The 21,593-nt window shown below is 45.3% G+C and overlaps 1 protein-coding gene across 1 annotated transcript in view; it reads left to right on the top strand.

Moving 5' to 3' along the window:
- Window positions 1–3,040: 3,040 nt before the first annotated feature.
- The window catches only part of LOC143930919 (inactive hydroxysteroid dehydrogenase-like protein 1), a 62,928-nt gene continuing 44,375 nt past the window's right edge, over window positions 3,041–21,593 (top strand). The window contains exons 1-2 of the mRNA XM_077455610.1: window positions 3,041–3,333; window positions 4,388–4,833. Coding sequence (XP_077311736.1) covers window positions 3,075–3,333; window positions 4,388–4,833 — 705 coding nt within the window. The 5' untranslated portion in view covers window positions 3,041–3,074. The remainder of the gene's footprint in view (window positions 3,334–4,387; window positions 4,834–21,593) is intronic.

Below are 21,593 nucleotides of genomic sequence, written 5' to 3' on the forward strand. Positions count from 1 at the left end.
GGTATGTTATAACTTGGTCTGCTATATTGAAATATGTCAAATAAAGAAATAAAGTAAAAAAAAAAAAAAGTCTATGGGACTCGAACGTTCAAAATCAAAAGTGCTAATTTTAAAGGCCAATTTGCAAGATATTGTCCTAAAAAGGGTTTGGGGACCCCGGCTCCTGCCCCAGGGGACATGGATCAATGCCAATTTATTTATTTTTTTAAACGGCCATTTTTTCGGGAGCACTGATTTTAATGATGATTAACCACCTGCTTACTGGGCACTTAAACACCCTTCCTGACCAGACCAATTTTCAGCTTTTGGTGCTCTCACACTTTGAATGACAATTACTCAGTCATGCAACACTGTACCCAAATGAATTTTGTGTCCTTTTTTTCCCACAAATAGAGATTTCTTTTGGTGGTATTTGATCACCTCTGGGGTTTTTATTTTTTGCGCTATAAATGAAAAAAGACCGAAAATTTTGAAAAAAAACGCATATTTCTTTGTTTCTGTGACAGAATTATGCAAATTATTAATTTTTCTTCATAAATTTTGGCCACAATTTATACTGCTACATATCTTTGGTAAAAATAACCCAAATTAGTGGATATTATTTGGTCTTTGTGAAAGTTAGAGAGTCTACAAGCTGTGGTGCGAATCGCACAAAATTGATCACATCTGATGTACTGGTGGCCTATCTCGCTTCTTGTGACCCGAACAAGTCAGGAAAGTACAAATACCCCCCAAATGACCCCTTTTTGGAAAGTAGACATTCCAAGGTATTTAGTAAGAGGCATGGTGAGCTTTTTGAGGTTGTCATTTTTTTCCCACAATTCTTTGCAAAATTAAGATTTTTCATTTTTTTTATTTTTCTCCACAAAATTGTCATTGTAATAAGTTATTTCTCTCACATGGCATGTGTATACCACAAATGACACCCCCAAAAAAATTCTGCTACTCCTCCTGAGTATTACAATACCACATGTGTGTGACTTTTTCACAGCCTGGCCACATAGAGAGGCCCAACATGCAGGGAGCGCCATCACGTGTTCTAGGAGCATAAATTACACATCTAACTTGTTGACTACTTATTACACTTTTGAAATACCAGGACAATGACACGTGACACTGATGACAGATGGCACTGATACGTGGCAATGATGACACTTATACGTGGCACTGATGACAGATGGCACTAATATGTGGCACTGATGACAGATGGCACTAATATGTGGCACTGATGACACGTGGCACTAATACGTGGCACTGATGACACGTGGCACTAATACGTGGCACTGATGACACGTGGCACTAATACGCGGCACTAATACGTGCCACCGATGATAGATGGCACTAATACGTGGCACCGATGACGTGTGACACTTACAGATGGCACTGATAAGTGGCATTGATGACATGTGACACTGACAACAGATGGCACGTGACACTGACAGGTGGCACTGATGACAAATGGCACTGATACGTGGCACTGATGACAGATGGCACTAATACGTGGCACTGATGACAGATGGCACTATGTGGCACTAATGACACGTGGCACTGATGACAGATGCCACTTATACGTGGCACTGATGACAGATGGCACTGGGGACAAATGGCACTGACAACAGGTGGCACTGGGGACAGATAGCACTGGGGGCAGGTGGCACTGGGGCAGGATGGCACTGGGGCAGGATGGCACTTTTTTTTTACACTTTTTTTTTCTCTGTGCACTGACGGCTGCTGCAGCCGTTCATCTCTCCCCTCTCACACGCTGTCTGTGTGAGGAGGGAGAGCGGCGCTGAGAGATGATCTCATATGTTTACATATGAGATCATCTCCCATTGGACACGCCGATCACGCTGTAAACGGCCGCTATGATTGGCCGTTTACAGCGATCTGTGTTTGCCTGTCCCCGGGGGACACGGCGAACACAGAACTTCCGCGATGCACGCCCGCGGCGGCGCGCATTGCGAAAGTAAACAACAGGCCGTCCAGGGACGGCCAATTGCAGGAAAGCGCCTGCTCTAAGGCCGTAAATCGGCTATAGGGCGGGCGTGAAGTGAAAAAAAAAAAAAGCGTATACTATGCAGGAGGCATACAATACCCACTGTAACTGCTCCAGATGCCTTTATTACAGAAACAGAACACCAGTAATAAAGGGTAGCTTCAGGTGTATACCGTGCAGGAGGCACACAACAACCACTGAACAAGCGCTAGGTTCCCAAGCAATAAAGACACTGTCCCTGCCTATCGTACTTTTTCCCTGACCGCCGCAACACACTACACAAGGCTGCCACGCTGGCAGCCTTATATAGTGTGGGGCGTGTACTAAACCCCCCTGAGCTATAATTGGCCACAGGCATCCTGCCTGTGGCCAATTATGGCTCTCCTCACTGCCGGCGTTGTAATTGGCCAAGCATGCGGGGTCACAGTGCATGCTTGGCCAATCATAAGCCAGCAATAAACTGCGATGGCGTAGTGCATTGCGGTCCATTCATGCCACACGAATATGGTGCGAACGGTCCACAAAGTTCTGAATTCGCTGAACAGGCGAACGGCCCGTGTTCGAGTCGAACATGCATTCGAGACAAACACCGAGCTCATCCCTATTCCTGATATGTGCCTGATGTATGATGTACTTGTATGAGAAAGTATCCTATTATTTTTGTATTGCTTCCTATATGTGAAATGGTGTTCCTGCTAGTGTCTTTGCTTTCCTTTTAAAAACTGACCACACTAAGCAGGAGAGCACACCGTGGTTAGTTCTCTAGCTATCATGGTTACTCAGTGTATTCTCCTCCAATGATCAGACTTGTCCTGAGACGCCTCTGCTGTACAGCCATTCACTGGGAAGCTCAGTGTGATGCTGCTTCTCCTCTCCCCAGCTCTTATGCAGCTAAAAACTGCTAATGTGATCATTCATAAAAAAGAGAGAAAAAGATAGTTATAATGGGGTGTTTCTTTTGTTTTTGTTTTTATACATCTATACAAAAATGTTTTGTCTTTCCATTTCCATTTTAAACTGAATAGTTTGTTTTTACAAGGTGATCATTAAAAATCACGTTAAACATTTCATATATCAGATGGAAGGACTCGGCTTCAGGGAAGTGATGGAGACAGTGAATGAGGTGTATAAGATCCCCGTAATGATTTCCAAGAGGATGTTCCAGCTCTTTTCCAGCCACATGGAGATCCTGGCTGTAGTTGGAGGATGTTTCATCATGTGGAATATTTTCAGCCTTCTTCAGTTCTGGTATTCAATGATACAGCAATATGCCATTCCTTGCTTTCTAAGCAGGTCCAAGCATATCAGACAGTATGGAGAATGGGCTATAGTTACTGGTGAGTGGGAAGATTTGAAACATAAAAGCACGTAACTGAAATATGTTTTATTTCTTGCATTGGTTCACATAATGGGGGTTATTTAGGAAAGGCAAATAAAAAAGCATGATCCAATTTGCTCTTGCGGGGGAAAAAAAAATCTGTTCTGATCCAAGAGGAAATAGGATGTTCCCTGGATGAACTTTACCTATAAATATTAGTATAAATATGAGTTATATTGTGTGCATTTAAGAAAGAATCCAGGCCTTTCTTAAAACAATTTATTGAGTTGGCCAAAACCAGCTCTTGAGAGAGTCTAGTCCACATTTTCACAGCCTTTCCATACTTGGAGATTAAATCCCTTTTCCTCCAGACATAGAGTGCCCCTTTGTCCTCTTGTGATGTCCTTAATGTGAATAACTCTACACCAAGTTCACTATATGGACCACTTATGTATATATACATGTTGATTATATGCCTCCTTAATCTCCTCTTAAGCGAGAATAAACTCAGTTCCTCTAATCTTTCCTCATATGTGACCTCCTCCATGCGTCTTGTCAGTTTGGTTGCCCTTCTCTACACTTCCTCCAGTTTCTCAATATCCTTTTTGTGAACTGGTGCCCAAAACTGAACTCCATATTCCAGATATGGTCCTACTGATGATTTGTAAAGGGGTAAAAATCTCTCTGCAGTCCTTACCTCTTTCAATGCAAAGGTTTTTGCTCGCTTTGGAAACTGCAGCTTGGCATTGCATGCCATTATTAAGCTTATGATCTACCAGAACTCCCAGATCCTTCTCCACCATTGATTCCCCCAGTTGTATGTAGTACGTATGATGCATCCATAATTGTAGCCCCAAGTGCAAAACTTTACATTTATAAACATTTAGCCTCATTTGACACACAGTTAAAGTTGATTGTTATCATCATTATTACTTTTACAGGCTACCTTAAGGATGTATTTTCAGTGTAGCATCAGTATGTCCAGCAGACCATTCTTGAGTATCACACAACAATAAACCACAGCCTAACACTGTCCCTATAAGTCACTGCGCCCTATAATTTCTTTTTCACAGGAGCCACAGGCGGCATTGGTAAAGCATATGCAGAGGAGCTGGCAAGTCATGGTATGAACATCATTTTAGTCAGCCGCAACCCTGAGAAGCTTAAGGAAGTATCTGAAGCCATTTCTACGACTTACAAAGTAAAAACTCGCTTCATAGTGGCTGATTTCAGCCTGGGATGTGAAGTCTATCCTCATATTAAGGAGGCTCTGAAAAATTTAGAAGTGGGTATTTTAGTTAACAATGCTGGAGTGTTCCATGATTATCCACAGATCACTACAGAGGTTCCAGAAGACAAACTATGGGAAATTATTAATATCAACATTGGTGCAGCTGTCATGATGGTTCATATAGTTCTCCCAGGGATGGTGCAGAGGAAGAGAGGAGCCATTGTCAATGTGAGCTCTGGAACGTGTTGCAAACCCACCCCTCTAATGAACGTTTATGCGTCTTCCAAGGTAAAACATTTTTGCACATGTTACAATGCACATTTTAGACGTGAAGATTAGCTTAAGCACGTTTCCTGAACACAGAGACCCTGGAAAATAAAATAGTTGCAATTTATGCTGTCACACAATATTATCAAAAGGGTTTCTTAAACACAAAATTTACAGTAAAAAAAACAAACAAAAAAACACATTACCTTTTTTTTTTTTTTTTTTTTGCTAAAATATAACAGATGAGGTTGCCTTAAGTAAATACTGTAGATACGAACCATGCCATCCCATAAAGTTGCATGCATCCATGACATGCGACAAACTTCCAAAAGCATAATTTTCCATAAGCAACACTTTAAAAGCAGTTTAGTTAACCATAAGGCCCTTTTCACACGGACAGAAGGATCAGGTCCGCCTGTCAGTTTTTTAGGTGGACCTGATCAGACTATCTATTGCTCTCCATGGAGCGACGGATGTCAATGTCAATGTGTCTGACATCCGCCGATATCCAATCAGATCCTCTCTGCTAAAAACAGTCTATCAGATCGGATAGAAACAGACAGGTGGTCCATTTCCATCAGACAGCCCCATTGAGAACAGTGGGCTGTGTCCGTTGCATCAGCGGAACAGACACAGATCTGTCATCCGCCTGCTGAGGCGGGGATCAACGGACTCTGCCTGTGTGAAAGGGGCCTGAAGGGGCCTATGTATTGCCAGCGTGCATGGCAATACATAATGTGTAGCACAAACAATGTTTCTCTTATCACCTTCCAGGATAGCACACATGAAAGATGAGGTGCTCCTCCCTACAGGAAACACAATCATTTGACAGCTTGTTATAAGTCTCTATCCTTCCCCTTGATCCCCAGTATTGGTTGTGTTTCTCCTGATCTCCTGAACTAAGCAGCATGTTTGTTTTGTTTGAGACCAAATGACCGGGGAGGGTCGGATGGTCCCCTGTTGAGACAGGTTCTAGGGAAGCCTGGGACGGCTGAACTATCCTGCAGGCTTGTCCTTCTCACAGGTCACCCTCAAGGCTGCTCTCTTCCTCATAAGGAAAAACATCTTGCATCGGAGGAAGTGCTGCGCTCCAGGCCTCGTTCTGGATAAGGTCATGACCGCTTCACAGGAAGTGGGTAGTGCCAGAAGAGCAGCAAGACCCGGGTGTACCTCTAAAAGAAGAGCAACATGGAGACCGGCTTGGGGAAGTAGGGACAGAGCAAGGCCGCAAGTAGCGGTCGGCTCCCTGTCCTCAGTGGTACCAGCAGCCCAGGACTGGGCCAGTCTCCACATGGAACAGGAGGAAGGGATGGCAACTACAACTGCGGATAGATCCAGGTTGGGGCCCGGTGAGTAAAAACCCCCCTTGGAAAGGGGGGGGGGTGAGAATCCCTGGGCCAGCCAGGACAGGCTGGGACTCACTGATCATTTTACCCTCCTCCCCTCCTAGTACAAGCTCGCAGTTAGGCGGAGGACAGAAAAGGTTACATGTAAGTTCTTGTCTTACAGATTCCACAAACGGAACCCAGGAGGCCCCAGATAAACAGCCTCCTGCGGCAACAGGGCATAGCTCCTCATAAAAAAGTGGATACTGTAAGGATAAGCTTCCAAAATCCCATTCCAAGCCTTTCTACTATAAATGTATTAATAAATTAACAGGGAAAGAGGCTTCAACCTTAATGAAAAAGTTCCTTTCATCTATGCAGACGGAAATGATAGCAACAGTCAAATCTTTCCCTGAAGCCCCTGGGCAATCAACAGCCCAGGGCCCTGACCCAGAGGAGCTTGCCCCTAGAGAAGGCCCATCCTCCCAGGAGAGTCTCTTGGGAGTGGGACCTAGTGCTCTCCTCCTGCCCTCACAGTCACTACCGCTAGCTCAGGTAGAGGAAGAAGAGGAGGAAGGGGAGAAATGGAAAGCCAGGTCAAATCAGACCACAGCTCAGATGAGGGGAGCATCCAGACCAGATAATCAAGACAGGAGAATCTCAGGCTAAGAAAACATCTCTTCATCATGGAGGATCTAGATGGGCTCCTACAGGTGATATATTCCACAGAGCAGATTCCAGAGACCCCCAGAGTGACCTCCGCACAGGACAAGGCATACAGGGGGCTGAGCAAGGCTCAATCCATTGTGTTCCCACTCTACCAGTCCCTACAGGATTTAATCCTACAGGAGTAGAGGGAACCGGTAAGAAGAATTGTCAGGCAAAAAACCTGTAAAAGGAGATTTTCCTTTAAAGAGGGTAACAAAGAGAAATTTTTAAGCACCCAAAACTGGATGGTGCTCTGTCTCAAGTCACCCAACAGTCTGACCTCTCCTTTGAGGATGCAGTCAAGTATTAGGGATCTGATGGACCGTAGATCAGAATCCCTTCTTAGAAAGGCTTGGGATGAAAATACATTAGCCATTGGTCCAGTCTTAGTGGCAGCCTGTGTAGACAGAAATGCAGACTTCTGGGTGGAGAAGCTGACCAAACGCCTGTCACAGGAATCTGAATTGGATGCCATGCTTGACTCCCTATCAGTGATAGGAAAAGCCGTTGCATACCTTGCAGATGCCGCAATTGAATCTGCAAGAGCCTTAAAGATGGCCGCATTAATCAATTCAGCTGGAAGAGCTGTCTGGATTAAGGCCTGGGAAGGAGATGTCACATCAAAGGGTAAACTATGCAGCCTTCCCTTCCAGGGCTTATTGCTTTTTGGCCAGGTCCTAGACGACGTCCTGTCTAGGTCCTCAGAAAAGGGTAAGAAATACCCAGTGAAAGAAATTTCAGAAAATGTTTCATGGCTCCCTGGGGCAACCGCAGCATAGAGCCAAAAAACAACCCAACAAGAGGTGGGGCAATGGTAGGGTAAGGCAAAAGAGCAACTTACTGTTTTCCTCCCCCTGGGTTGGCGCCAAAGGAAATAAGTGACGCCAAGATCAGGGTGGAAGGTTGGCTGACTCACAAGATATCAGACAGCGCCTACATTTGACAGATCCTGCGCGAAGGTTATCGCCTGGAATTTTCAGCAAAATGATCACCCTCACACATCCCCCAGGGATGCCCTGAAAAGATCAGCCCTTCTGGATGGTATGCAGGAATTGGTAGATGAGCAGATGGTGGTACCTGTACCAAAAGAACAACAATACCAAGGATTATACTCCCATGTATTCGTTGTTCGCAAGTTGTCAGGAAAGTATTGACTTATAGCAAACCTAAGAAACCTGAACAAGTTCTTGGAATACAAAAAAAATTTCAATGGAGAGTATCTACTCCGTACGTAAAAAACCTCATGAAGGAGGCCTTCATGACAACACTGAACCTCAAGGATGCCTACCTGCATGTTCCAATTCACTTGGATCATCAGGCATTCTTGAGGTTCACAGTGGTCGTTGGAGAGGAGATTTTTCACTGGCAGTTCTGAGCCCTCCCATTCGGGTTAACAACCAGCCCAAAGATTTTTACCAAAATCCTAGCAGAAGCAGTAGCCTTTTTGAATCTACAGGGTATATCTCTGATTCCCTACCTGGACAATCTAGTGGTCTCTGGACTGTCAGTTGTCCAAGTCAAATCAGACATCAACAAGGTAATGTCGGTCCTGGAAACCCTGGGCTGGATAATCAGCATGGAAAAATCCTCCCTCAAACCAGAACAGGTCAAGACCTTCCTAGGCTACTTAGTAGACACCAAACTTCAGAAGCTTTGCTTGCCAAAGGACAAGGTGGAAAAACTAGCTTCATCATCGGGGGACATGATAAAAAAAACTGTCACGCTCCAGAAGGGAGGTGACGATAACCCTGGGCCTGATGTCAGCAAGTATACCAGCCATTGTCTGGGCGCAACTTCAATCAAGAGTCCTTCACTTCTTCCTCCTGTCCTCCTGGGACAAGAAGAGAGTCCCTGGAGGAGGTGATAGTACTCACCCCTCAGGTCCTATCCTCCCTAGAGTGGTGGACAGTGCCCGACAACTTAAAAGGGGGCAGACCATGGGCTCAGTGGGATACGGTAAAGGTGACCACCGATGCCAGCACCTTAGGGGTGGGGGGCCCACCTAGGAAAAGAGAAAGCCCAAGGTCAATGGAACTGCTCACTCGATCAGATGTCATCAACTACAGGGAGCTCAAAGCAGTGGGAGAAGCCCTGAAAACCTTTTGTAGCGCTGAACCCCGAAGGAGCTGCTGGTTTTGATTGGGCCTGCACTCTACCTAGAAACCCCACTAACTTGTCTCAACCCCCTTGGCACAGCTGTGGTGTAGTGTAATACAGTACAATATAAAACCTGCATTGTACCCTCAGGATCCACTGGCTCCACCTGGTGGGGAAAAACAATAAGCCACACAACTGGATACTTAACCAGAAATATAGTTTACTGTAAAATATTTAGATAGGTGGTTACAGTAATTGTGCTGTCATCCCAACATAGAACGACAGCACAATATATTTTAATATAACAGAATATAACATATGTATGTAAATAAATTTATATAAACCTGGGAGCTCCCCTTGAATTTAAGGCTATATACGTGAGGCCTCAATTAAAGTTCTTTAATCCGGGTCGTCTTTTCTTCACTAGCTCAAATCACTCCTTTGTATTTGTAATCCAAAATAAGGTGGAAGATTAAGCTGAAATGCTCCTGGTATAATTCCAGTAACTTATTTACATGCGCTGAGGCGCCAAAGTAAATAGGCCCCAAGCCTGCCCAGTGTCAGTGGCTCTGCTATGCCTCAGTGGAACTGCAGATTCCAGTGAGGCCTGTAAGTGAGTCTAACTGTGCACAAAAGTTAACAAACGGTGGGCTGTAACCTGCTCACCAACTGGATCAGCGTTCCACGTGATCACTTTGGTCCGGTGACTGTAGCTTGCCTTTCCGTCAGCTAGGCCAGACGCTCTGTATTGCTCCGCTGAATCAATCCAGTTCTCCGATTCTCCACTGAGTATCTTTGGACCTTCTCAATCCGGCTACCATCTCTCAGGCTCTGTCTCACAAGAACAAACAGGCTGGCGCTCCGCGATAGCTGTCGGCCGCTGTCTCTCGGGACACCCCTCCACAGATCCGCACAGGTAACGTGGTCCCAAGAGACCTAAAATGGCCACTGGTGTCCCTTTTATCCCCTACCCAGCATGCACTGCATAAGAGAATGTTCATGGGTAGGTCACACATGGACTCCTGGGTAACAAGGTCAACCTCCAGAATCCAAAACAAACACTCACTTCCTGTACAAGTCTTTAGGTTGTTCTGAGGTAACGATAAACAGGTGCGTTACCCATATTTGGTCACTAGATGGCTCTAGTACGAAACCACAGTAAAGTCCATATACCTCACATTAAAGCATGCATAATCACATCAATAAACAAGGATGTCAGCGCTACACTTTCAAGAAAGCATTGTAAAAAAGGAGATTCAGGTCAGCACCGAAAAGGCCACTGTTGTAGGCACCAGGTCCAGACCCCTCCTGAAATTATCCAAGGAGATCTTGGACTGGGCTGAAGGGAAGGTTCTCTCCATATCAGCTGTCCACATAAAAGGGACAAGCAACACTGGGGCAGTACAGGCCATCCCAACCCTAGCAATGATTGCAAGGGTTCTTCAGAAGCTCAACCAATGCCCAGGCGATCGCCTCCTGGTAGAGCCCTGGTGGCCAAGGCGAGCTTGGTTTGCAAGCTTAAGATACATGGCAGTGGCAGAGCTGTGGAAGCTCCCGAACAGGCTGGATCTTCTTAGGAAGGGGCCAGTACTACGCCCAAGGCTGGACTTGTTACAGCTGACGACCTGACTAGTGAGTGCCAGATTTTAAAGTGTAAGGCCTGCTCATAGAGAGTGATTGTTACCCTCCTTCTGACCAGAAAACCAGTGACTAAGAAAATCTACATAAAAATTTGGAAGACTTTCTGTTCCTGGGGTAAAGAAAAACAGATGACCGCCACCACTGTCCCTGTTATCTTGGAGTTTCTACAGGACAGAGTAGAAAAGGGCCTAGTGGTCAGCACCCTTTGGGTATAGATCGCAGCACTCTCGGTCTACCTTGATACAAGGCTAGGAAAGGAAGACCTCATTAATGATGGTGGCCAGGGAAGGGTTTCACCGGTCTCCAAAAGCAGTTTCCCACCATGGGACCCGACAAGGGTATTGGAGGCATTATCTAAGCACCCATTTGAACCTATAGGGGAGGTTCCTTTTAAGTTTCTAACCTTAAAAGTATAATTTTTGTTAGCAATTACCTTGGCCAGGAGGGTTGGGGATCTACAGGGTCTGTCCATGAAGGAACCCTTCCTATTGATACAGCCAGATAGAGTCACCCTCAGGCCAGAACCTTTGTATCTACCAAATTAGCATCTTTATTTCATAGGATGCAAGATATAACATTGCCGAAATTTCACCTGGATGTAAGAAGGTGTCTCCTTTCCTATTTACAAAGAACAAAAGAGTTTAGGAGATCCAATTACCTACTAGTTTTATAAGCTTGGCCAAGGAATTCAGGCTTCTAAAGTCTCAGTCTCGAGGTAGATCAAGGGAGCTATCTCCCTGGCTTATGAGAGTTCTGGGGTTCCAGTACCAGCAAAGGTTAAGGCCCATTCAACCAGGTCACTAGCGACTTTCTGGGCTGAGAAAGCAGGGGCCTCCTGGGAACAAATTCGCAGCCGGCCACCTGGTCCAGTCAGGATACATTCCTGAAGCACTACCATGTGGAAGTGTTGTCACAGCAAGACTTGGCCTTCGGTCAGAAGGACCTACAAGCTGTGGCCCCACCCTGAAGGTAGGCCTGTGGTTACTTGATTATTCTGTCAGGTGTGCCGTCCTGGAAAGCGATAGGAGAAAACCTATGTTAGACTTACCGGTAACAGTATTTCTACGAACCTTCCAGGACAGCAGACCTACTTCCCGCCCTATGGTGGAGGGAAAAGGAGTTGAACACTAGGTGGTGAGTACCTATGTGGAATGATTCTCCTTGTGAACCAGTTCAGGATTACTTTATTACAAACTGGGGATTAAGGGAAGGGTGGGAACTTATAACAATGTTAATTGATTGTGTCTCCTGTAGGGAGCAGTCCCCATCTCTCAGGTGTGCCATCCTGGAAGGCTGATAGAAATATAATTACCGGTAAGTCTAACTTAGGTTTTTCACATGTAGGCCTGACATGAGCGTTTACATTTGTGTGGATGCAGGCTGCTTTAAAGTGATTATAAACCCCAGAATGAATATGAACAATGCACATCCTTCTATATTGTGCAACACCAGGAGGTGATGGGGGTGGAGAGCTCCAATGCACAGCCTGTGACTGATATTCACAGCTCTGCTTGTTCTTCATGTAGAGTAAGGAGGGGGGCGTGACCCTTCTCTCCAATCAGGATTTAGAGTTCTTCTAACTGAGCTTTGCGGTGAGTGAATTCCCCCACCCCCTGCTTTCTGCTGCTGAGAGATGCAGCCAGATTCTATGTTGAGCTTTGTGTTGTAGAAGGCTGTACAGCTCACTACACCACACCTCTAGGGTGCATTGCAGTGTGAGTAGGACACATAGAAAACAATTGTTTTCTGTGTGTCCTAGTGCTGACCTGCGATTTATCCAGTGCGATAAAATGTGGGTCACCTCACTGTGTATGAGCGCGGTCTAAGCCTTACATTGGGGGCATTGAAAGCGGTAATCAGAAGCATCAGTGGACAGGAATCAGGATATACCCGTCTTATTATGGTGACCTCACCAAGTTTTGGATTTCTTATGTCTCAGTGACAATAGTCAATAGGGCAAACACAGAAGGTTAATCTACCCTATGGGGGCAACAGCAAACAAACCATGGCAGAGATTCTAACCCTTCTCTAGTCTTTCCATAACGAAAAAATAAGTTTTGACTAATATATATATATATATATATATATTAAGGTTGAAAAAAGACACAAGTCCATCCAGTTCAACCTTAAAAACAAATAAATAAAATAAAAAATAATCGTACAATCCAAATACCCAATTTTATGCCCACAATTGATCCAGAGGAAGGCGAAAAAAAACCCCAGCAGGGGAAAAAAATTCCTTCCTGATCCCCCAAGAGGCAATCGGATTTTCCCTGCACCAACTTTACCTATGATAGTACCCAGTTATATTATGTACATTTAGGAAAGTATCCAGGCCTTTCTTAAAGCAATCTACTGAGCTGGCCAGAACCACCTCTGGCGGGAGTCTATTCCACATTTTCACAGCTCTAACTGTGAAGAAACCTTTCCGTACTTAAAGATGAAATCTCTTTTCCTCTAGACGTAAAGAGTGCCCCCTTGTCCTCTGGGTTGACCGTACAGAGCATAACTCAACACCAAGTTCACTATATGGATCCCTAATATATTTGAACATGTTGATCATATCCCCCCCTTATTCTCCTCTTCTCAAGAGTGAATAAATTCAGTTCCTCTAATCTTTCCTCATAGTTGAGTTCCTTCATGCCTCTTATCAGTTTGGTTGCCCTTCTCTGCACTTTCTCCAGTTCCCCGATATCCTTTTTGAGAACTGGTGCCCAAAACTGAACTGCATATTCCAGGTGAGGTCTTACTAATGATTTGAACAGGGGCAAAATGATATCTCTCTCTGGAGTCCATACCTCTCTTAATACAAGAAAGGACTTTGCTCGCTTTGGAAACAGCAGCTTGGCATTGCATGCTATTATTGAGCTTATGATCTACCAAAACCCCCAGATCCTTCTCCACTATGGATCCCCCCAGTTGTACTCCCCCTAGCATGTATGATGCATGCATATTCTTAGCCCCCAAGTGCATAACTTTACATTTATCAACATTAAACCTCATCTGCCTCATAGTCGCCCAATTAGACAGTGTATTGAGGTCGGCTTGTAAATTGGAGACATCCTGTAAGGACGTTATTCCACTGCATAGCTTGGTATCATCTGCAAAGACAGAAATGTTACTTTTGATCCCAGACCCAATATCATTTATAAAGATGTTAAAAAGTAAGGGTCCCAGCACTGAACCTTGGGGTACACCACTGATAACCTTAGACCATTCAGAGTAAGAATCATTAATCACTACTCTCTGAATTCTGTCTTTTAGCCAATTTTCTATCCATTTACAAACTGATATTTCCAAACCTGTAGACTTTACCTTACACATGAGCCGTGTGTGGGGAACTGTATCGAACGCTTTTGCAAAATCCAAGTATACCACGTCCACCGCCACCCCTCTGTCCGAGGTTTTACTTAACTCCTCATAAAAAGAAATCAGATTTGTCTGACAACTTCTGTCTTTCATGAATCCATGTTGTCTGTTGCTTAAAGTGTTTTTGTTCAGCAAGAACTCGTCTATGTGGTCTTTTATTAAACGCTCCAGTATCTTCCCAGCTATAGAAGTTAAGCTAACAGGTCTATAGTTACTTGGTAAAGACTTTGATCCCTTTTTAAATATAGGCACCACGTTCGCCCTGCGTCAATCCAGTGGGACTATTCCCGTCATTAATGAGTCCCTAAAAATTAGATCCAATGGCTCTGAAATTACAGAGCTCAATTCTTTTACGATCCGTGGGTGGATGCCGTCAGGGCCAGGTGCTTTATCCACCTTTATTCTGTCTAAATATTTCTGGACCATATCACTTTTGAGCCATTGTGGATCATTTGGGGCTGTGTCACCCCCATTATGGACATGCGCTCCCCCATGCTCTTTTGTGTACACAGAGCTGAAGAAAGTATTTAATAAATTAGCCTTCTCTTTGTCCCCAGTCACCAACTCTAGATTATTTTGTAAAGGGCCTACATGCTCAGACTTGACCTTTTTTACTATTAATATATTTGAAGAATTTTTTGGGGTTTGTCCTACTATCTTTTGCAATCTATTTTGCAATTTGTTTCCTTTTTTACATATTCTGTTAAATTCTTTGTAACATTTAAATGACACTAGTGATCCTTCATTTTTATATTTTTTAAAAGCTCTTCTCTTATAGTTTATAGCTTTTTTAACTGTGAGCCACATAGGTTTTGTTTTTAGCCTTTTAAACTTATTGCCCATGGGAATATACTTTGCAGTGAGGTCCCAAACAGTCTTTTTGAAGAATTCCCATTACCAAAAGCCATAACCCCGAGCCACACTTGGGATTTCACCGCAGGCTGTGTCTTCCACCCGATTCATCACTGTGTCGTGCTCCATTCCCTGCGAGCGTGTGAAGTATGGGGACAGAGCCCGGTGGCAAATTTAAAAAAAAAGTGAAAAATACAGAACAGGCGCAATACACTGTAATCTGTAAGATTACATAACTGTATCCAATCATTTCACCTCCCTTTTGTCCCTAGTGCTTTGTCCAGTGCCCTGCCTGCAGTTTTAGATTATATACAGTTTTACTCACAAGTTTGCATACCCTGGCAGAATTTATGATTTCTTGGCCATTTTTCAGAGAATATGAATGATAACACAAAAAAAAAAAAAATAATCTTTCACTCATGGTTAGAGTTTGGCTGAAGCCATTTATTATCATTCAACTGTGTTTATTTTTTTTAACCACTTCAATACTGGGCACTTAAACACCTTCTTGCCCAGACCAATTTTGAGCTTTCAGCGATGTCGCACTTTGAATGACAATTGCACAGTCATGCTACACTGTACCCAAATGAAATTTTTATCATTTTTTTTCCCACAAATAGAGCTTTCTTTTGGTGGTAATTGATCACCTCTACAGTTTTTATTTTTTGCTAAACAAATAAAAAAAATACAGAAATTTTGAAAAAAAAAACTGTTTTTTTTGTTTCAGTTTCAAAACTTTGTAAATAAGTACGTTTTGTCCTTCACTGATGGGCACTGATGGGGCTGCACTGACGGGCACTGATAAGGCGGCACTGATGAGCTGGCACCAATGAAGTGGCACTGATGAGGTGGCATTGATGGGCACTGATATGTGGCACTGATAGGTGGCACTGATGGGCACTGATAGGTGGCACTTATGGGCGACACGGATAGACACCGTTAGGTGGCACAAATTGGTATGGAGAGGCGTCATGAATGGGCATGGATAGGCGGCACAGATGGGCATGGATGGGCACTGATAGGCGGCATTGCAGTGTGCAGTATTGTAGGGATGGATGCCAATCAGTGCCAAACAATCATGCATGCCAATCAGTGATGCCCAATATGGGCACTGATTGGCATCCATTGTGGGCACTGACTGGCATCCCTGGAGGTCTAGGGTGGCATACCTGGTGCTGGGCATCCCTGGTGGTCTGGTGGCGTCCCTGGTGGTCCAGTGTGGGCATCCTTGGGGGAGCTGTGCTGATAATCGATCAGCACAGACCTCCCCTGTCAGAGGAGCAGCTGATCGTCTCTCCTCTACTCGCGTCTGACAGACGAGAGTGAGGAAAAGCCGATCACCGGCTCTTCCTATTTACACTGCGATTGGACACGGCTGATCACGTGGTAAAGAGTCTCGGAGACTCTTTACTGAGATCGTAGTTGCAGGGTGTCAACAACGACGTCCGGTCAGGATTTTGAAACCACTTTGCAGCCGTCATTTGACAATTGGCGGGCGGCAAGTGGTTAAATCATAATCGCAACAGAAACTACCAAAATAACCCTGATCAAAAGTTAACATACCGTGGAATGTTTGGCCTTGGTACAGACACAGAAGGTGGCACATAGGGATGAGCCCGATGTTCGAGTCGGATGTAAGTTTTAATAACACTTAAAATGAAACAATAAAAATGAACTATTCCTTTAAATATTGTGCCTGGGGGTGTCCTTAGTATGCCTGTGAAGTAGCGCATTTTTCCCATGTCTAGAACAATACCACAGCAAAATTACATTTCTAAAGGAAAACATTTAATCTAAAACTGCTCGTGGCTGTAATGAATTGTTGGATCCAGGCAATACAGATAAAAAAAAAATCATTGAAAAAAACAGCATGGGTTCCACCCAGTCCATTACCAGGCCCTTTGTGTCTGGTATGAATATGAAGGGGAACCCTGCGCCATATTTAAAAAAAAATATGTGGGAGTCCCCCCAAAATCTATGCCCTTCAGGTCTGGTATGGATATTAAGGGGTACCCTGCACCAAATATTTTTTTTAAATGGCATCAGGATCCCCCAAAAAAAACATACCAGACCCTTATCTGAGCATGCAAACTGGCAGGCACAGGAAAAAGGGGGATGAGAGAGCACCACCCCTCCTGAACCATACCAGGCCGCATGCCCTCAACATAGGGAGGGTGTTTTGGAGTGCCTCCAAAACACCTTGTCCCCATGTTGATGGGGACAAGGGCCTCATCCCCACAACACTTGCCTGGTAGTTGTGAGGGTCTGCAGGTAGGGGGCTTATCAGAATCTGTAAGCCCCCTTTAACAAGGAGACCTCCAGATCTTGCCCCCCCACATGTGAATGGGTATCGAGTACATTATACCCCTACTCATTCTCCAAAAAAAGTATCAAAAATAGTAAAAATTACAGTAGACAATTTGGTCCTTTATTTAAAAAAAAAAAAAACAAAAAAAAAAAAACTGTTCTGTTATGTCTATTTATGTTCAATCACAGCGCTGACAGACCAAGAAAAAAAACAAAAATGCAACAGCTCTGTCTCCATGGGAGACTCCCACCTACTGAATCCTTTTCCTGATGACAGCTGTGATATAGCTGAGGGCGTGGCCACCTGGTGATGTAAACGGGTGGTGGGCCCGCCCCTTTGTGAAGTCATGTGACATCACATGGCATCAGAAGGGGTGGGGTCACCCGTTTACATCACCGGGTGGCCCTGCCCTCAGCTATATAACAGCTCTCATTGCGAAGAGGATTCATTTGGCGGGAGCCTCCCATGGAGGTGGAGTTGTTCCTTTTTTTTTTTTTTCTTGGTCCATATGCGCTGTAATCAAAGATGAATGGACATTGCAGGACAGTTTTTCTTTTTTTTTTTAATAAAGGACTTGTCCCAAATTGTCTACTGTAATTTTTACTATTTTTGACACATTTTTTGGTGAATTAGTAGGAGTACCATGTAACTGATACCCATTCACATGGAGGGGTGGGATCTGTGGGTCCCCTTGTTAAAGGGGACTTCAAGATTCCGATAAGCCCCCTGCCCGCAGACCCCCACAACCATCGGACAAAGGTTGTGGGGATGAGGCCCTTGTCCCTATCAACATGGGGACAAGGTGTTTTGGGGGGACACCCACCCCACGTTAAGGGCATGTTTCCTGTGGCCTGCCAGGTTGCATGCTCGGATAAGCTTCTAGTATGGATTTTGGGGGCCCTACGCCATTTTTATTAAAATTTTGGCTCAGGGTTCCCTTTAAAATCCATACCAGACCTAAGGGGCCTGGTATGGATTTTGGGGGGACCCCTGCACCATTTTTTGTTTATTTGGTGCAGGTTTCCCCTTAATATTCATACCAGACCTGAAGGGCCCCTACGCATATTTTTTTTTTACATTTGGCGCAGGGTTTACCTAATATTCATACCAGACCCAAAGGGCCTGGCAATGGACTGGGGGGAACCCATGCTGTTTTTTTTCAATGATTTTTATCTATATTGCCAGTGTTGTAAAAAATTAAACAGCTGATCGCGCGCCTCCACTGGGAATGCGCAGCTTCACCGCAGCTATACCAAGCATGCGCACATGCTATTTTCGGTCCAGAAAAATTATAGACTCAAGCTGGCGGGCAGAGGCGGTGTGAGTTGCTTAATTACATCATCAGCCCCCCCCCCCCTAACACACCACTAGTCTGCTCTGGAGAAGGGGGCCCGTGCATAATAGCACTGTGTGTATCAATGGGAGGTCAGGGCAAAATATAGAGTTGTGCTTGTGGGTGGGGCCAAGCCTTTGCATAGAAGACATTCCTCATCAATATGAGCATCCACACAGCATGATGTACATAATGTAAAGGGCTACTCAATTTGTTCAGGGACGAAAACAGCAGCCTGACACATGGAGCCAGTGCTTACACAAATCTGTCTGTGCACAGCCCTGCAAAATACATATATGGGAGGTCAAGGAAAATTATAAAGCAGTGTCTGTGATCTCAGTCAAGTGCTGGGGGCTGGGTCACCTCTGCTGCTTTTCCTCCAATCAGGAGCCAAAGAAGCCAAGTGCGAGTTTACCTGTAGCCTTCACACTGGAGGGTGGGTACCGGGTCCCCCGAGGGCAGAGTGCATGTGTGACCTGCTTTGGGGTCACTGGTGGCTTAGGGAGAAGGAGAGGGCCCCTGGGTGGACGTGGGAGAAGGAAAGGGCTCCTGGGTGGATGTGGGCAGAGGAGAGGGCCCCTGGATGGCCAGTGGAGAAGGAGAGAGACCCTCTGTGTGCTTCCTCTACACAGGGGACCAGTCTGTTTGCTCCCCCTACATGTCTGAATACTCTGACCACCTCCTGTATCCTGTGCGCATGTTCTGACCACCTCCTATATCCTGTCCACAGCCTCTAACCATCTCTTGCATCATGTCTGCAATCTCTGACTATCTCTTGTCTTTTCACATGTCTGCAGTCTCCAAGGGGGATTCTGGACAGGAATTAAGAGTGAGAGCGCCGTCGGTATGGAGATTACAGGAAGAGTCAGACGTGTGTGGACTGTGGAGAGGAGACTATAGAATAAAACCAGAGCCACCAACCTGGAGCCATCAAACAGCCCTGCATGGTGCACCTGAGAGGGGGTCAGTGACAGCGCCATCAGGCCAGTCTGGGGGGGGGGGGGGCTCACTGATGTAATGGAGGAAGTAAATAAAATAATATAAGGGGGCACTGATATAAAGGTCTCCCCTTACATCAGTAAACCCCCTCCTTACCTTAATGTATTCACTCTGCAGAACCAGAGTCCCCCCCCCCCACATCACAGTTCCCAGAATTCCCCTTTACATCAGAGGAAAATACTGCAGAGCATGATTTAAGGAGGAACTGTGGTGTAAGGAGTGCTCTGGTCACCAGAGACTGCCTTATATCAGAATCCACTGCATTCCCATTTACATCAGAGTTCCCACTTACATCAGGGTCTGCAGCATTGCCCTTTACATAAGTGTTCCCCTTTACATCAGGATTCACAGAGTTCCCCCTTGCACTGTAAGATTAAAAGGGGTGGAGGCCCAGAGACATGTCCAGGGAACACAGAAGATACATGGGTTAGATTAGAAGGGATGGAGGCCCAGAAACATGTCCTGGGAACACAGAAGATACATGGGTTAGATTAGAAGGGATGGAGGCCTGGAGACATGTCCAGGGTACACAGAGGATACATGGGTTAGATTAGAATAGGGTGACCATACATCCCCAGTTTCCCGGGGACAGTCCCCGGATTGGATTTGAACAGGGGCTGGGGCAATTTCAAAGACAGTCAGTGCAGAATTTAAAAAATAAATCTGAATTACACCCCCCGCTCTGCCACTCCTACTAGCTTAGGGGAGTGTATTCTTTTCCATTATCTGTGCCCCTTTTTGATGATCATGTGCTGGTCGGAGCAGAGGGAATATTTCTTCAGTTTTGGGTGCATGCCCATCCAGCTCTGCTCGCATGTTCTTCTGCCTTGGCTCAAGTCCCGGCCAACCACCTACCTGCTCATTTCCTTGCCTTCCCTCCCCACACAGTAGCAGCCGGGGCCCAGAGAGTAAGACTTGACAGGCTGTGAGGCGGTCATCAGGGGCAATGGGCAGAGAGCGCTGATTGCCGCCATTAGTAGTAAAAAAAAAAAAAATGTCCCCGGATTTCATTTTAAAAATCTGGTCACCTTAGATTGGAAGGGATGGAGGCCTGGAAACATGTCCAGGGTACACAGAGGATACATGGGTTAGATTAGAAGGGATGGATGTCCAGGGAACACAGAGGAGGCCTCCATCCCTTCTAATCTAACTCATGTGTTCTCTTTGTACCCTGGACCTGTCTCTGGGCCTTCATCCCTTCTAATCTAACCCATGTATCCTTTGTGTACTCTGGACATGTCTCTGGGCCTTCATCCCTTCTGATCTAACCCATGTATCTTCTGTGTTCCCAAGACATGTCTCTGGGTCTACATCCCTTTTAATCTTACAGTGCAAGGTGGAACTCTGAACACCAATGTAAAGGGGAACACTGATGTAAAGGGCAATGGGAATGCAGTGGACTCTGATATAAGGTGGTCTCTGGTGACCAGAGCACCCCTTACATCAGAGTTCCACCTTCGATCATGCTATGCAGCCTTTTCCTTTACATCTGAGTACCTATGCATTGCAAGGGAGAATCTTGCAGACTCTGATGTAAAAGGAAATGCCGTAAACTCTGATATGGGGCAGTTGGGGGGTGGGGTGGGAGATTCTGGTGACCAGAGACCACCTTCCTCAGGCGGGGGTTTACTAATCTACAGTGAAATCTTTATATCAGTGCCCCCTTACATTATTGTATTTACTTCCCCATTACCTGAGTGACCCCCCCCCCCCCCCAGATTGACCTGAGGGTGCTGTCACTGACCTCCTCAGGTGCATCATGCAAGGCTCAGTTAGACAGGTCCAAGTTGGTGGCTCTGGTTTTATTCTATAGTCTCCTCTCCACAGTCCATACACGTCTGACTCCTCCAGTAATCCCTATCCCGGCGGCACTCTCACTCTTGATTCCTCTCCAGACTTCTCTTCAGAGACTGCAGACATGATAAAAGACAAGAGATATTCAGAGATTGCAGATATGGTACAAGAGATGGTTAGAGGCTGTGGACATGATATAGGAGGTGGTTATATGCTGCAGACATGGTACAGGAGTTGGTCAGAACATGTGCACAGGATACAAGAGGTGGTCAGAGGATGCGCACAGGATACAGGAGGCGGTCAAAGGATGTGGAAATGGTGCAGGTGATGGACAGAGGATGTGGACAGGATACAG

Source organism: Lithobates pipiens, unplaced genomic scaffold (assembly GCF_037356315.1).
Source record: "Lithobates pipiens isolate NorthernLeopardFrog02 unplaced genomic scaffold, aLitPip1_a1.2 Scaffold_10, whole genome shotgun sequence".
Lineage (NCBI taxonomy): Eukaryota > Metazoa > Chordata > Amphibia > Anura > Ranidae > Lithobates > Lithobates pipiens.